The 18,976-nt window shown below is 35.0% G+C and overlaps 1 protein-coding gene across 2 annotated transcripts in view; it reads right to left on the minus strand.

Moving 5' to 3' along the window:
- STXBP5L (syntaxin binding protein 5L) overlaps nucleotides 1–18,976 on the minus strand; it is a 376,137-nt gene that overhangs the window by 198,123 nt on the left and 159,038 nt on the right. For both annotated transcript variants that reach the window (XM_006146699.2, XM_006146698.2), the window contains exons 9-10: nucleotides 5,673–5,751; nucleotides 2,474–2,628 (exon numbers count right to left, since the gene is read on the minus strand). In XM_006146699.2, the coding sequence (XP_006146761.1) occupies nucleotides 2,474–2,628; nucleotides 5,673–5,751 (234 nt within the window). The remainder of the gene's footprint in view (nucleotides 1–2,473; nucleotides 2,629–5,672; nucleotides 5,752–18,976) is intronic.

Here is an 18,976-nt window from a genome sequence, read left to right on the forward strand (position 1 = left end):
TATATATATATGGCTTAGAAGTAAGCAGGCATAGTTACAGTGCATTCACATTTTATTGAACATTATCAGAAATTGCCCTAATACCCCTCCTGACATACACACAGACACACAGTGTTTGATCTTTACAGTCACATATTCTCAGTTTCTATTCCTGGCACATCTTTTTCCTAAAGGCTCCTAATAGGGGGCATCTTCCTAATCTCAGCTTCCACTCTTCCTTCTTAGTATCTTTCATCATTCATTCTCATAACTCCAAAGAATATTTATATTATAATGATTCATAAATAAAAGCTGTAATTTTTTTGTTTTCTATGCAACTCTACTGACTCATAATCAAACTTACCTTTCTTTCCCAAAACTGCTATCATTGTGCATGAAAACACTATTCTTAAATAATATGTAGTTTGTAGTTATCTTTTATTTATTGTCATGTCACTCCCTAATCCTGTTCACCAAATTCATGTTTTTGTCATTTAATTCCATCAGGTAGAACTCTATATTAGGCTTTGGCCATTTTAAATGAACATTTTTACAAAAACCTCTCAGCTGGAACTTGGAATTTTGGATTTTATTGTCTCTCCCTTCAAACCCAGTACTCCTACTGGATAAATCTTATTAAAATTACTGCTTTCTTTCATTAGTATTTCCTCAAAATCACTTTGTAGCTCTCTATTTTCAAACACTTACAAAAGGCTTTCAAGTTTTTCTCCAAACTGACCTCATGCTAGCCAACATTATTATTTCTAAATCTTTGTTCAAGATATCCTTTTAAAGTCTGCCTAAATCCTACTTTTCCTATAAAGCATTGAATTAATAGTTAAGTCATAAAGTAATGACTGGTCTATAAATTGGTATGCTGTTTATACTTTGAACCACAACTCATCATTTAATTAAATTCTTACATTATTTAAACCAGTAAGTCATAATTATCTCACTCATGTGACCAGATTTTATGCACATTGACATCAGATATCAGTTTCATACTTCATATGCTAAACAAGTCCTGGTAGCACTGATGCCACAGAAGCATTCAGTAAATATTTGTTGATTAATTAAAAACACAGGTATTTCGGGATCAGCAGTTGGCATAATGGCTATGTCACTGGACTCCCATGTGGTTGACTGCGGTTTGAGTCCCAGACCCGGTGGTTTAAACCCATGCCAGGCACATGTGCATGTGTGCCCAAGATCCCAAGAGGCAAATGGAGGAGAAGGGATTGCAGTGTGGCCATCACCCCTGCGGGGTGATTTCTCGCTTTCTATCTCACTGTCTCTCTCTGTCTTTCTTTCTGGCAAGTGCATGTGCTCTCAAGCAAAAACCTCTCCAAAAAAAGAAAAGAAAAGATTTTTTTTCTGTCCCTAGTAACTCTCAAAGTGAAGTGCCAAATTGGTATTTCAAATCAATTTAGCCTACCTTTTAAATATAAAGCTAAATGATTTAAAAGAAATGAGCGCATTTATTTTTAAAATTAACATATACTTAAATAAAGCTTATAAATATATATCTTCATAGTTTAAAAAGTATGTTCACTTGGCCTTCCATAATCAAGTAGGGATGTTATTCTCATTCTACAAATGATAAAGAAAATTTATAGATGTAAAATGACTTGCCCAAGGTCACATTGCTAGTAAGTAGCAGAGTTAAATAATAAGCCCAAGAATTTCATCCCCAAGTCCATTCCTCCATCCCTTTCTCTCTACATGCTCTCTCCTGAAAATGTAGTATGTAAATACATGCTATTTCTCCTCAATCAAATACTCATAACTTTTATTTTATATTTTCTCCCTTCTCCCTTTTAGATTTTATTATTAAAATAGTTCATCATTATTGGATTTTGTTGTACAGTTTTCATATAAACTTAGATTAGTTTTCATGTTTACAAAAAATCCTTATATTCACAATGACAAAAATAGTTAAGCATCTCTCTTACTGAAGGCCCTACTAATTATTCTCAAAATTAAAATTAATCACTAACCATACATCAGCAATCCTAGAATAATCAGAGGTGCTGCAATTGCAACCAAAGCAAATCCAGATATGAAATAGATACAGCACCACAAGAGTTACAGATCACTGATATCAGGTAAGTGCTTTAACTTTGATTGACTTTGGGATGGGATGGGTGGAGCTGGTCTAGGAGAGGCTATTACGAGACCTCAGTTTCCCCAACTGATTTCACCCTGGACCCTTGTTGTACCCTCCCAGCTCAGCTTCCACCATCCTTATCAAAGTTTAAAGCACTTACCTGATATAAGAACCTGAAACGCCAGCACTGCTGCACTACATCTGTCTTACTTCCTGTTTGTCAGATAGGCACAATTGCAGAACCTGCTCCAACACCTGTAGCTCAGAGTGTTGTGCCACAGTGGATGTCCGCTGCCAAAACTGAAAATATATAACCTTAATTTTGTTAAAAAGTTGTCATTTCAAAAATATTTTTTTAACGTTAATAGTATCATTTTAGCTACTTACCATTTGGATAGGGCGTTTCACATAAAGTTAGAAATTCAACAATAGGATGATCCATTTCAAGTACTGTAATTGCTTTTCCATGCATAATGGTTAAACTTGGTCTTCTGCAAGCTTTGTCATAGGACAGCCCACCAGAGAATATTATGAATGGTTCACTACATAGGAAAAAAAGGTAATGATACTCAGAAGTTTTAAAAAATGACACAAAGTCATACAACAGACCCTAAAAAGAATACGTTTGGATGAGAGATTATATCATGTAATTCAAAAGCAAAAAATTTGTTTGGCCCCAAATTTCTCACTAAACAACCCTCTATTGTAGCATTTGCCTTTTTCTGAATATACATTCTCACCATTAAAATTACTAATGAATCAGTTTAAAGGTGCTGAAGTGAAAATGGGGAAAGGCAGAGAGGTTGGATGGATGGTACTCACGGACTCTCAAAAGTACATCATCACATGCATCAGTTGATTCCCAAACTCCAAATCACCACCATTAGAATATAAGTCTAGATTAGAATATTACATTAGGGACCAGCAGATGCCATAATGGTTACATCGCTGGACTCCCATGTAATTAACTGGGGTTGGAATCCCAGACCTGGTGACTTAGAACACATGCTGGGCATGTGTGCATGCATGTCTGAGATCCCAAGAGGAGAATGGAAGAGAAGGGACTGTGACATGGCCATCTCCCTAGGGGGTGATTTCTTGCTTTCTGTCTCTCTAGCAAAAATCTCTCTAAAAAAAAAAAAAAGAAGGAGAAGTAGAAGAAAGGATATTACATTAGTTAGTTGGTATGTGGGGCTTGAAATGCCTAAGAGATAAAAGAGATAAATTTCAATCTGGAATGCAATAAAACAGTAGAAAGCCCGGAATAGTAAAAGGTAACGAAAATTCTAGATAACAGAGTTTCTGTGGAAAAGAATTATGATAAAAAGATGAAGAAAGCTAATATATAAGAGAAAAATAGTCCGCCAAAGTTAAATATGACCTCCTTCTTGATTTTGGCTATAGCCAGCCATCTCTATTTATCTTGTCCAACTAACTTAAAAACATTTTTTAATCTATTAGTTTGCAAAACACAATTAGATAAAAGAGGTTTGTGATAACTATAAAATACCATAAACATCTAAAAATTATGAAATAACTTTATTTTTGCCAGCTAATGCACAGTATCATTAGGCTAAGCTAAAGAGATATTAATATATATTTAAAGTAACTGGTTAAAAATGGCCATAATTTCATACTACTAAAACTTTAGTAGAGTAGGTATTCATAAGCATAAAATATACCAATAATGCAAATAAAATAGTCTAAGATAATTACTATGAAGTAAGATAATCCAATTTAGAATTAATATAAAGTTAATATTTAGGAAAGGTTTATTATGGTAATTCTGAATAAGAGTATTTCCACTAATAGTTACTGCAAGTAAAAAAGAACACTGTAAGTGTAGGATAATAACTGCAATAGATTCAGGATGAAATTTTGTTAAGTATTAACTTCTTCCATGTTCTATAGCTTCCAATTTAGGACTTCTCATTTAAAAAAAAAAATTAAGGTTTTTACCATAGGGTGCATGTGCTCACAAGGGAGAGACAGAGAGAGGGAAAATGAAAAATCACTCCTTGGGGAGATAGCCATGCTATAATTCTTTCTCCTCTACTCTTTTCTCAGTTTTCTGGGCATGCACACACAGGTGCTTGGAGTGATTTTTTTAAGCTACCAGTAAGGGACTCCAACCACAATCAGCCATATGGGAGTCCAGCACCTAAACCATCATGCCACCTGCTGGTCTCTTTAGTACTTCTTTAAAAAGCTTATTTCTTTCTTTCACAAGAGAGAAAGAGAAAGATAGGCCCCTTTAGGGTCTTTACATTGTGATAAAAGCTTATTTCTTTCTTTCACAAGAGAGAATGAGACCCTTTCGGGTCTTTACATTGTGACCTACTTCCAGTCTCAATCAGCCCAGGTCATGGCCATGTGTGTACAAGCCCGGCGTGTACATGAGGACCTTGGGCACACATGCATGTGGATCCAGCATTGCAGAATGTTGCATTATCACTGGACCACCAGCTGGCCCAAAATTTAGTTCTTCTTAAAGTTCATTTCATTCCTTTGATCAGAGAACATGATCTGCATACATACACACAAAAGAGAGGGAGACAGAGACAGAGAAAGGGAGAGAGAGAGGCACCCTAACTGTGGTCTTTTCGGCCTGCAATCCCTTTCTTCTAGCCCTCCAGCTAGTCAGAAACTTGGGTGTGAAGCCACTTGATCTGAACCCATGGTTAACCACTGACTTTTAGCACTGCAGATCAGTATGCTTCTGCATGTACCACTGAGGCAACACCTATTTAGTACTTTTTTATTATGCCACTATATGCAACTTTATCTTTCCACCTAACAGTAACCTTTTCAACTTCAGAATGTATGATACTAAAGTTGAGTGACTTGGTTATATATTTAATTTTTTCATATGCAATACTGAAGTCACATAGCTAGTTTCTGTTTAATAAATACTGTCACTGTGCATGCTAAAAACTTCTCTATTGTTAAAATTAACATACATAATACTCATTTATATACATAAAAGATTTTAAAATAAGTAATATTTGTTATTTTCAATGTTCATAGCAATGATCATCATATATAGGCCTACTAAACAAAAAGTTATTATTAATGTCAAGAATTCATTTAGCTAATATAGTCATAATTATGAAAAAGGCCTACTAAACAAAAAGTTATTATTAATGTCAGCTAATGTAGCTAATATATTCATAATTATGAAAAAACTCAAAGCAATACATTAACATTAAGAGTATGTGCCTTTCTTCTCTTTCCTTTCCTTTCCTTTCCTTTCCTTTCCTTTCCTTTCCTTTCCTGTCTCTCTTTTCTCGCTTTCTTAATTTGTCAGAAGGCATGTGTGCTTTATAGAAAGAGAGAGAGAGAGAGAGAGAGAGAGAAGAGAGGGAAATGAACAGTACTCTCCATGAAGAATGGTCCACCATCTCCTTCCTCAGGATTTTGGGTACACATGCATATGTGTCCAGCATGTGTCTCAAGCCATTGGGTCCAGGACTTGAACCTCACAGTTGGCTACATGGGATCTAGTCACCTTAACTACCAGCCACCAACTGGCCACTTTTCTGTTTCTTACACATATCCCCTCATTCCCCAAAGTAAAAATGAATACCTGTTTCTGCAGGTCTTGTATTCTACTTTAAGAATTGGTTTACAGGATTCAGATTTTCTTCCCTCCCTTTGACTTTTTCCTAAGGGGGAGAAAAAAAAGATTTTATTAAATCTAATTTAAATTCTATTCACCCATGAGAATTTTTTACATTGTCTAAATAATATAAAGAACAAGGAGTAAGGATATAACTATGTGTTTTTCATAAAAGGATAAACCATTTACACATCCTAGTATTTCTGTTGAATTTGTACACAATTTTTATGGTCCTAACAATTGACTGATATATAATTAATAAAGTTATTTGTAAAGTTATCCTACTATTTTTTTACATTATCCACATATAAATCTAGTCTCATGCAAAGTTTATTTAAGATTAAAGTTTAAATCGAAGACATACACACACATAGTACTTATCTCCATAATGAAATATACTACCACAGAAATCCATACTAGGCTTAACCACTTGACATCTAATGTAGAAATGTTGCAAAGTGGGGCCTATCGAGAAGTTTTTGGGACATGTGTGTGTTGGGGAGGAGGGCTGGATTCTTCATGAACTCCCTGAGTTATCTCTAATTAGTTCCTAAGAGATCAGGTTGCCTTTAGGTCTCTCTCTCTTTATACTCTCCCACTTTCCTTTCTGTTTCTTCAATCATGTTGTGACATAGTACCAGAAGAAGCTCAGATGCTGGCTCCATGCTAGACACCAGAATCATAAGCCAAATAAATAAATCTCTTTTCTTTATAAAACACCCAGCCTCAAGTATTTCTGTTGTGACAACATAGATGGACTAAGGCATTCAGTTTGTATAAATCTAAAGTAGATTCTGACAAACTAGGATATAAAAAAAATCGAGAGTTAAAAATTCATTAATAAAATTAAAATGTTATGCTAAAAAGTGTTCACTTTTAATGTAAAAAAAAAGCAGTAAAGAGAAACAAAAAGTCATGAGACATATAGAAAACAAAAATTTAAATCGGAAACATTAATCCAAACAATGACAACAATAACATTAAATGTAAGTTTAACAAAGAATCCAATCAAAAAGAAGATATGATCTGTCTGAATAAAAATGAACATGCTTTCCACAGAAGACAGGCTTTAGATAAAAACAAAACAAAACAAAACAAAACACTCAGCCATAAAAAAATAAAATAAAAAAATGAGACACTGACATTTGATACAAAGTGGACAAATGTGGAGAATTTGATGCTAAGGGAAGCAAGCCAGGCTATGAAAAATAGTCATTTTATGTCCCCACTTAAAATACCGAATGTATGCAGTCTATGGCAGAAACTGAGAGATTAGAAAGTATGAAAGATACTAGATACTAGATCCATTATAGGAAGGGGTGGGTAATAGGCATTGCGGAGAGGGAATCAGGGAAAATAACATTTAATAAATGCAAAAATAAAAAGTTATATGGTGATGATAATGTATATGGTATTTTTGACTGGATTAATGTTCACTACATTAAGTTATATGGTGATGATAATGTATATGGTATTATTTTTGACTGGATTAATGTTCACTACATTGGTGTTGAAAAAAACTATTTTGTATGTTGTAAAGATATACAATGATGAAATGCAAATATAAAATATATAAGGTAGAAAAAAGGAAGATAAATGTGAACAAGGTAAGACTGGAGTCAGGAAGACCAGTCAGGAGGCTCAAAACTAACAGTAAAATCTAACAATTACAGAGAGAAAGAAACAAAATAAATACTAAGAGGAGACTAAAATTAGTGGATTCTACTTCACTGTGGGATCTAGAAACAGAAAAACATAAATCATGGTAATTAGGCAATTCCAGCTTCAATGAAAAAGGCAGTAAATTATTGTTTTCCAAATAGCATAGTTAGGTAAATCTGAAGCTACCATAAGTGAACAAGCAACAAAAGTCAGCAAGTAGAATGGATCGTTTTCGAGATCAGAACTAACACACTGTGTGCTTTGTACTTCAAAGAATGAAAAATGCAAAACGTCCCATTAAAAAAAGTACAAATAGATTGAAAGTAAAAGGATAGAAAAAGATACGCTATGCAAATGGAAACCATAAGAAAGTCTCAGTGGCTATACTAATATCTGACTGAATAACAAATTGAAGAGGAAACCGAAAATACTACAGCTAAAGGCAGCTATGCTTAAAAAGAAAAAAGAAATGCTCAAATAAATAATGTATCATCCATATTAAGATACAGGGAAAAAAGGCAAACAAAACTTAAAGCAAAAATAAAGAAGAAAATAGTAAAGATGATAGCAGAAGTTAAATAAGTGAAAAAAGAGAAAGAATAAAACAGAAAAGTAAAAGTTGGTTCTTTTAACACAGCTAAATGGAAAGACATCCATCCCATGGTCATAGGTTAAGAAAATTAGTGTTGTTAAAATGCTCATGCTATCCAAAGTGATCTACAGATTCAATAAAATACCCATCAAACTTCTATAGAATACAGAAATAAAAAATAAATTTTTTTGGAACTACATAAACCTCAGATAGCCAAAGCAAACTTGGGCAAGAACAACAAAGTTAGAGGTATCAATTCCCTAATTTCAAAATGTGTTAGTTACAAAGTTACAAAGTCATCACAACAATATGGTACTGACATTAAAAACAGACATAAAGACCACTGGAACAGAATAGAAAGCCCAGTAAATTGCATCTATGGACAACTTATTTTCAACTGATCTTCAACAATCCTAACAAGAACAGAGACAGGAAAGAAACAAGAACACAAATCAGGAAAGAAGAGTCTCTTTAATAAACGATACTGGGAAAACTTTAGAGCTACATGTGAAAGAGTGAATTTATCTCCATACCACAGACAAAAATCAAGTCAGAACAGATTAAACACTTAAAAATATAAGAATTGAAATTGTTAAACTACTAAAAAAAGTGGGGGGGAATTTATTTATTCCTCTCTCTCTCTCTCTCTCTTTTAAATTTTGAGAGGGCATATGTGCCTGAGAGATTCTTTCTCTCTCTCTCTCTCTCTCTTTCCCTCTTAAATTGTGAGAGGGCATATGTGCCTGACAGAGAGAGAGAAGACTCCCTAAAGGTGCATCTCTCCATCCTGTCAGGACTTTGGGCACACATATCCACACAACTGGCATGTTTTTTGAGGCATCAGAGCTGGGATGTGAACCGCAGTTGGCCCTGTGGGACTAGGTCTCTTAACCACTGTGCTGTGGAACCAGCCCAGGGAAAACTTTCTTGATATTGGTCTTGGTGATCATTTTTTGGTTATGACAGCAAAGGCAAGTGACCAAAATACACAGTTCTCAAAAGAAAACATATAAATAATAAATATAAATAATATATATGTTGAGATTTATATATGTACACACATATATAAATATATATAAAACTCAACATCAGTAATCATGAAAAAAATGCAAATCAAAACTATAATGAAATATCTCATCCCAGTTACAATGGCAAATCAAAACTATAATGAAATATCTCATCCCAATTACAATGGCTATTATTATTATTATTATTATTTTGAGAAAATTTTGCTATAGGACACGTGTGCTCACCAGAGAGAGGCAGAAAGTGAGAAATCACACCCCAAGGTGGATGGCCACACTGTAATCCCTTCTCCTCCATTCTCTCGTGATTTTCTGCATGCACTTACAGGCACCCAGCATAAGTTTTAAGCAGATGGGTCCAGGACTCAAACCATGGTCGACTATGTGCGAGTCCAGCAACGTAACCATTACGCCATCTGCTGGCATAATGGCTATTAATGAGACCAAACACCAAAAAATTCTGGTGAGGATGAACAGAAAAATGGAATATTTTACCCTGAAAATGTTCACATGCGCGTGCATGCGCGTGTGCACACACACACACACACACACACACACACAGTGGAATACTAGTCATTAAAAATAATTCAATCCTGTCATTTGAAGCAACATGGGTAAGCCAGGAGGGCATTATGTTGAGTAAAATAAGCCAAATACAGAAAGAAAAATACCACACATTCTGACTTGTAATGTGGAAACTCAAAAATAACCTCCAAGAGGGCAAAAGTAAAGTCATTTTTAGAGGCTAGGGAAAGTAGGAGGCTACAGGGTATAGGTTTTGGTTAATGAATACAAAATTATAGACAGATAAGAGGAATAAGTTTTAGTGTTAGGAAGTACAGCAGGGTAACTATAATAAAATTTATATATATATATATATATATATATTTAAAATTTTCTAAAGGGGTGTGTGTACTCACTGGAGACAGAGAGAACGGGAGAGAGAGAAAATGAGAAAGCACTTCTCAAGGGGGATGGTCACACCGCCATCTCTTCTCTACTTTTACCTCTTTGGAATTTTGGGCACACTTGCACATGCATCCCACATGTGTTTTGTTTTGTTTTGTTTTTTAGAGTTTTTTTTTTTTTCCTTCTTCTTCTTTTTGGAGAGGTTTTTGCTATAGGGCATGTGTACTAGCCAGAAAGACAGAGAGAGACAGAGAGACAGAAAGCAAGATATCACCCCCCAGGGGGAATGGCCACGTTGCAATCCCTTCTCTTCCATTCTCTCGGGATCTTGGGCAAACGCGCACACGCGCCCAGCGTGACTTTAAGCTACCGGGTCCGGGACTCAAACTGTGGTTGACTACATAGGAATCCAGCGACATAGCCATTACGCTAAGTCCTGATCCCTCCCACATGATTTTGAAGCTGCCAGGTCTAGGACTCAAATTGTGTGGTTGGTCCTATGGGATATAGCAGCCTTAACCACCACACTATTAGCTAGCCCGAATTAACAATAATTTACTATATGTCATAGAGTAGCTACAGATTTGTTGAATGTTTTCAAGAGAAAGTAATGACATTTGATAAATATACAAATTCTGATTTGATCATTACACATTTTTGGGGAGTAATGAGTCATAATTTCTCAATGCTTCAAGTCATTTTCTGGCTTTTTTTTTTTTTTTTTTTTTTGCCTATTTGGCTAGTTTGTTGATTTTACCAACCATTTTAAAGAACCCTATTCTGATATTTTTGATGATCTCTGCTGCCCTTTGTCTTCAATTTTATTGATATCTCCCATAATCCCTGTTATTTTTTTCCTTAGGCTTGTTTTAGATTTAATTTTCTCTTCTTAACTTCTTTTAAGTAAGCATTGCTAATTTTAGATCTTTTGTAATGTAAACATTTGATGCTTTAAATTTCCATGTAAATTCTGATAGTTCCATGCTACAGATATTAGTATGCTGTCCTTTCATCTTTTATTCATTTCAAAATTTGCTTTTATTTCTCCTAAGATTTCTTTGTCCCATGGTTTAATTGTAAGTGTCTTGTTTACTTTCCAAATATTGGGTTGCTGTAAAAGTCATGATGCATTTTTGCAACAGATGGCTCTAGTTCATTTTTGGAAGTACTGGAGTCATTTGCATCTATGTTATTGCTGTGTCATTTGAGACCTGACAGTTCTAGCTTCATTCTAAAAAATTAAAATTAAATTAAATTAAAAAAATAAGTGATTTGGTTGAGTTTTGGAGATTTTACAAGTTGAAGATGGAAAAGCAAATTGTTCATTTTTTTGCCACATTTTACTGTTGCACTTCTGTAAAGGGAAGAACACATGTCAAGCTTTTGAAAAATTGCATAAGGTTTACAGTGGTCATGCTTTACAAGAACATCAGTGCCAACAATGGTTCACGAAAATTCCACTCTGGTCCTTTTGATCTTAACAAAGCTCCTGGGTCAGGAAGGCCCACCATGGTTGATGATGACAAAATAAAAGCATTGATAGAGTCAAACCCGTGTTATATTAACACAAGAGATTGCAGAAACATTGAACCTCCATCATTCAAGTGTCCACAACCACCTGAGGCTATGATATGTAAGGAAGCTCAATATTTAGGATCCTCATGAACTCAAAGAAGTTAATTTGATGACACATATAAACATCTGCTACATATTCATTAAATGTGATGAAAATTGTCCTTTTTTTGAAGTGACTGATAACTAGTGATAAGAAGTGAACTGTTTACAATGTGGCGTGAAAAAATTCTTGGTCACGACTAGCTGATTCTCCTCAAATGATATTGAAAGCAGGCATTCATTAGAGGAAGGCTTTATTCTCAGTGAGGCAGGATTTTAGTCGTGTTTTTCGAGCTCTTACCAAAGAACCAGTCAATTCAAATGTGTACTGTTGGCAATTGGATAGTTTCAATGAATTAATCATCCAGAAACGTCCAGAGCATTAATCATAAAGGAGTTGTGTTCCATCACAACAACACAAGACCAATACAAGTTTGATCACTAGTCAAAAATGAATGGAGCTTGGGTAGGATGTGTTGCCACACCTAACATACTCGCCTGACCTTATGCTGTCAGACTTCCAATTGTTTTCGCTCTCCACAACTCTTTGCATAGTATAGTGTTCAATTTGAATGAGGTTGTAAATCAGCACCTTGTTCAGTTTTTCACCGATAAAATCAGGTCTTTCTATGAATGAGGAATTATGAAGCTCACTGAAAGATGGCAAAAGATTTTTGAACAAAATGGACAAGATATCATTGACTGATCTTTGTTATTTATATAAATAAATGACCTCTGTTACTTTAATTCAATCCATTATAATTTATTATTATATTTTGTACGATTTCTATTTTTTTAATTTGTTAAAGTTCACTGTATAACATGGGCTATTTAGCTCCATGGCTCATTTCTACTTGAAAATCAGAAGGTGCATCTGCTATTTGGGGGTGGATTGTTCTACAAATGTCAACTAGGTTAGGTGCTCAGGCTAACTGTACTGTGCTCACATTTTCTATCATTTACTGAGAGAAGAGTGGTGAAGTCTCTAAATGTAATTGTGGATTTTTCTATTTCTTCTTTCAGATCTGTAAAATTTTTTGCCTCATGTATTTTGAAGCTCTGTCTTAGGCACATATACATTTAGGATTGCTATGCCTTCTTGGAAAATACCATTATTATTACTCTATTGTTAGGTAATGCCTCTCTTTCTCTAACAGTATTCTTTTATACCTACATTCTCTAAAATCAAGACAGCTATCTCACCTTTCTTTTTGGTTGGCATTTGCATGCTAAATCTGTTTCTCTTTTCTATTAATTTACCTATAACTTTATATTTAAAGTAGGCTTCCTGTATATGGCATATAGTTGGGTCTTGCTTTTTTAATTCAATCTTTGAATCTCTTTTAACTGGTACATTTGGTTATTCACATTAAAACAATAATTAATATGGCTGGATAAGAAATATACTTAATTGTTTTCTATTCTTTCTTTCTTTTTCCTCCTTTTCTACCTTCTATGGGTCTAGCTGATCATTTTTTTTCTTTTTTTTTTGGAGACGTTTTTGCTATAGGGCATGTGCGTTCACCAGACAGACAGAGAGAGACAGAGAGACGGAAAGCCAGAAATCACCCCTCAGGGGGGATGGCCACGCCACAATCCCTTCTCCTCCATTCTCCTCTCGGGATCCTGGGAATGCACGCACATGCGCCCGGCGTGAGTTTAAGCCACTGGGTCCGGGACTCGACCCGTGGTTGGCTACCTGGGAGTCCAGCGACATAGCCATTATGCTAACTGCTGGTCCCCTAACTGATCATTTTAATGGTTCAATTTTATCTCCTCTATTGACTTACTATTATATTTTAAAGAAAACATTTTAGTGGTTGCTCTACTGTTTAAAATATATTCTTTTAGAATCTACCTTCAAATAATAATACACCATTTTATGTACATTGCAAAAACGTATAACAGTATGATTGTCTCTTCAGACTGTTTTTTGTTTGTTTTGGTTTGTCTTTTGCCATTTCATACATGTAATAAATTTATGTTGAATACTGGATATGTTATACAAGACAAGAGATACTGAGGTAAGTGCATTCTATAAAAAGAGCGTCTCTCTTTTTCTAGGTCTTTAATACAGAGGTTAGTGATAATCTAGTTACTAGTGAAACCTGGTCTGAAAGTTTATTATTGTTATGGTTACCTTCAACACATCAAAGGCTTCTAATTCCTCTAGAGATACCTAGTGCTTAGAGTGTAGGCTATTTAGGAGAGGGTTTTCTCCTTAGTGTTTGCTCCCCAGAGACAATCTGTCTCTTTCCTACAGCTTTTCCCATTACACCGCTGTTATTTCTTGTTCCTTGTTATATTGTTTACATTGTGACATACTAGTGAGGGGAGTGTGAAGGGAGTATTCTCAGCTCTTCTGCTTAAGACTTACTCTTAAGCAGGTACTACAGGTTTTGGGAAGTGGCCTTAAAAAGTATTCCAGCACCTCTTTCAGTAATTGTGCTGGACCTAGTATATATATTCCTGTTCCTATAGAGCTTTGTTTATGTTTTTCCTGTTCCCTTCTCCCAGCTGCAATGAACATCCTCCAGTGCTTTACAGTGATAGTTTTTGTTGTTACTCCTCCTGCAGATTAAGGCTTCTGTTAATAGAAGAAATAGGGGCCTAGTCCTGGATCTCATGTGACTGATCATAGTTCAAATCCTGGCCCTGGCAGCTTGAAAAAAAAAATAGAAGAAATAGGGAAGATTTAGTTTTAGATGTTATTTCCTCTCTCTAGCCAGAACCCTAAGGGAAGCTTTCTCAGGATTTCTCCTGATCTTCCCTGTGGTTGTTTAGTATGGTTCATAGAGAAAAATGTTTCAAGAGAGGACAAAGACCTTCTGTCTGCAGCCCCAGGAGGCTTCATACTTTGACATTAGCCCATATTCAGCCTTTAGAAAATAATTTTTAAAATTTTACTTAATCTTTCCACTGAGTGTCTTCCCTAGGCAAGTAAGGGGTAAGGTCTTGTTCTTCCCTGAAAGCAGTTTTTTCTCCTCAGATTTCAAGGTAGTTGTTTGCCCTACTGAGGTAGGAGATAGGTGCACACACATCTAGTTAGAGTATAGGCCCACAAGATAGAGTCACTATGGTCAAGCTTTTAATGGAAATCACATTATCTATGTTATTGCTACATTCCAAACAAATAGTGTAGTATTTTGGTCCAGAGGCACAGAGTAAAGGGCCTTGACCTATCATTTGAGAAAAGAGGACATAACATACAGGCTTGCACCTGCAAGGTATAAAGGGGTCCAAATTAGGTTATGTTTTAAAAGTGCAGGAGATAAATACATCAACAGAGCTTCATCTTAGACTTGTGGGAGCCATAATAAAACTATAAAACTTACAGGCCACAAATCTCAGAAATAGATCTGCTGAATGTTGATTAACTAAGATCTGAATGTCTGAAGTCTTGTGGTTTGTGAGCCCACTCCCAAATAAGAGAAAAATGTCATAAATCACCTGACACATAATACCAAAGGAAATCCATTCACAAGTCCTTTCTTGCTGGCATAAAAACCCCTTACTTCAGCTTTTTTCAGCAACCACTTTTCCAGGATGCTTCCCTGCTGGAAGAGCTTTCCTTCCTTCAATAAACTCCACTTTGCTATCCCCTCTCTTTGTTCTGCTTCTCTAATTCTTTGTGATTGTGAGACAAGAACCAGATCCTGCACTGGAATTGGGACTGATCACCCCCAACATCCTGTGTCACCAGTACTTTAGTTCTCTAAATAATGTTAATAATTTGCATTTTTATGGCAAGCACTGCATATGGAAGCCATCTTGAGCTATCTGCCATCTTGAGCTATCCACCATCTTGGAAACCATTAGGCTTCACTTCCTCACTGAGCAAACCTTCTCTCAGAAATCATGTGACCAACCGTTCTCCTTGGAAGTGGCTGGGTTTCTAGGCAGTGGGAGAGATCCACCCACATCAATGATTGGTTCATGCTGTTCTATCTCATTTGCATTTCAGGCAAACAATTGGTGCCTACCAGCTGTATATAACTCACCATTTTTCCTCAATAAATGGAAGTAGATGGAAGAAGACGACTTGATCTGCACCTCGTATTGTGTGTGCGTGTGTTTGTCCCATCTCTCACTCCCTCCCCCAGGGAACCTGTTCGACTGTCCTGCAGATCGGGACACATTTTGATCAGCTTTTTTGTTACTCTAAAGCAAGAATAATGCTCTTTTCAGTTTTATATCATTAGGTGAAACCAGCCTCTGGTTGTTTTTTGATAGTTTTTAGCTGCTAAAGTATATTTATTCACTATTTATGCTTTTCTTTTGTAATAGCTTTGTTTAGATGAATACTAACTGATACTTATTTTGAAATGCATATCTTTTAGGGAACAGCAATAGCGGACAACTAGAAGGCTGGTTTACTACACTACTTAGTTTTTGAGCAATTTCTCATGCTCATAAAGTAGTTTTTATGTGTGGGTGAGGTAAGCACATACTTGGCCATGGACCCAAGGCTGGTTGAAAGCTGGGAATGGAACATGGTGTTAGAAACCCCACACCATTGATAACCTTGGTAACCACTGTTTTATTCTCTGTTTCTGTATAATTGACTTCTAATTTTTTTTAGGTTCCACATATAAGTGAGATCATGTAGTGTAATAGTTTTCTTTCTATGCCTAACTTATTTCACTTAGAGTATTGTTCTCCAGTTTCTTCCTTGTGGCAAATCTCCTTTGTAAACGTTGTTTAATATTCCATTATATACAAATGAAACCACAGTTTCTTCTTTCATTCATCTGGCAATGGACTCTTAGGTAGTCTCCAAATCTTGGCTAAAGTAAATAATGTGGTCATGAACATGGAGTGCACAATTCTTTATGAAATGGTGACTTTTCTTTCAATACGTACCCAGAAGAGGGATTGCTGGTTCATATGGTAGGAACCTCCACACTGTTTTCCATAATGGCCAAATTTACTTTCTACCAATAGTACAGAAAAGTTTCTGATTCTTCACACCTTCACCAGTATTTATCTCTTTACTCTCTGATAATTTCTGATAATAGTCACCCTAATGGGTGTGAGCTGATATAAGTATTTCCCTGGTGATTAATGATATTAAGCACATTTTCACACACCCGTTGGCAATATTTATGTCTTCTTGGAGGAACATTTACTCAGGTCATTTGTCTTTTTTTAGAAAAATTGAGCTATAGGGAACCAGCAGGTGGCATGGTGGGTTAAGGCGCTGGACACTCCTACATGGCTGACCAGGGTTCAAGTCCTGAATCTAGTGGCTTGCTTTCTCACTTCCTCTCTCTCTCACTCTCACCCTCTGTCTCTCTCTGGTCAAATTAAAAAATAAATGAATGAATGAATAAAATAAAAAATAAATGATTATTTAAAAAGAAAAGAAAAATCGAACTATAGAAAGATCAGTAGTTGCCTATGGCAGGAGTAGTGAAGAGGGAATAATCTGCTAATAGGTATGGGGTTTCTTTTGGTGGTGATGAAAATGTTGTATACAGAATTCTATTCCATGCACTAGTTTTCCTAATACACTTTTGTTATTTAGTTGCACAATTGAACTATCAAAAAAGTAATTATAATTTTGAATCCTCTTTCTAAAATTAGAAATATCATATTGAATTTTCAAGTGTAGTATTTCATTGGTTAGTATTTCCAGAAAAATATTAAATAAAAGAGGTTAATTGTGGATACCCCTGACATGTTTCTGAGCAATATTTTCACTATTAAGTATTTTGATAGTGCTTGGCTTGATATGTATGTAGATTAATACTTATGTAAATATGTGTTTTGTGTGTGTGTGTGCATATGTTCAACTGAGGATTGAAGAAAACACATTTGAAACCAGTATAATCTGCTGTAAAGAAAATCAGCATTTGCAACACCAGAAGCCACCACCTATTAGAACAATGCCATCAAAGCACTAATCTCAAGTAAAACAAGTGCTGCTCCATATTTATAACCTAGGGCCATCCTTCCCTTTTCACCACTGTCTAATAATCTGAATTTTAGACAAAATGTATCTTTCTAGTATAGAAAATTCTGATCTGTAGAAAAATACGAAATATTTCTTGTTGGGGTTTTGCAGTTTAGGATAGATGATAGCTAAGAAAGAAGGTGGGGAACAAAACTGTATTCTAGGGTATACATGACATAATGTCCATAGTCTATAACTCACAATCCAAACTACAAGGCATATGAGAAAGAAAAATGTGCATCATTTTATGAATATTGTCCAATTGCAAGGAAAAATAGATAATAATTAGTATTATCAGATAAAGGTTTGAGTAGCTAACAAAATGAAACTAAATGCTTAAATAAAGGGAAATTCTCATGATGAAGAAAAAAAGAAAATCTCAGTAAAGAAATAGAAAATTCAAAAAAGTATATTGGTATAATTTGAACATCTCTCACCCCCCCACTCGTGTTTAAAATGTGGTGAGATATATTTTCAGTTTAAATTTTTTTTTAATTTAAATTGTAAAAGTATTACAGGAGGGAACTTTATCTAACTAATAGGATTAAGAGGTGGAACCTTTGAATGTGATTAGAAATGTGTAAGTGTATCAGGATGGAGCCTCCCATGGGACACTGGGGGGTTTATAACAAAGCATAGATAATCTGCTCTAAATGTGTTCTGCCCTCCACCATATTGTGATGCAGCAAGAAGACCCTCACCAGTTGCTAGCACTGTGCTCTTGAACTTAATATCCAAAACCAGAGCTCAATAAACCTCTATTCTTTTAAATTACCCACATTTTGATATTTCTGTTATTAGCAACAGAACAGACTAAACGAGTATTAAATGGAAAATATATCCTAAATTTAAAAAAATGTATAAACTTAAAAGTAGAATAAAGATGTCAGAGTAAAAGGGCACTTAAATTGATGATAGATCAATAGGAATTAAAATTAAAATGTAAGACCAAACTATTTGTTCTCTACAGAGACATCAGAGTTGGTTAATAATAGAGTTTCAAAATACATGAAGCAAAAATAGGAAGAATTAAAGAAAGAAGTAGACAATTCTGTGATCATGTTAGGAAAATTTAATACCACTGCCTCAGCAACGGATTTTACTGGACAAATATCAGCAAGATTATGGAGACTCTACTATAATAGCCACTATCAGTCACCTTTAAAAGTATAGAAAGCAGAAATAAACAGAATTACAAGGAAAAATCCAATGTAAAAGAAATTTTAATTTACCTTTTTAAAAAATTTATCTTTTTTATGATTGAAATATCAAACAAAAGATAGTTAAAATTTAAAATATATCAACTAAAAACATACCATTTTGACTTTTGGTTATAGAAAAATGTACTTCTTATCAAGCATACTTGGAATGTTATGCTGATGGTTTTGCACTAATTATAAAGCAAATCTCAGCATATTTTGTAAAACTATTATCATGCCATGTACGCTGACTATAATTTAAAAATCCATAATAAAAAAACATGTTTAGAAATTTGAAAACATGTCTAAATAAT

The sequence above is a fragment of the Tupaia chinensis genome, unplaced genomic scaffold, assembly GCF_000334495.1.
Source record: "Tupaia chinensis unplaced genomic scaffold, TupChi_1.0 Scaffold000185_1, whole genome shotgun sequence".
Classification (NCBI taxonomy): Eukaryota; Metazoa; Chordata; class Mammalia; order Scandentia; family Tupaiidae; genus Tupaia; species Tupaia belangeri.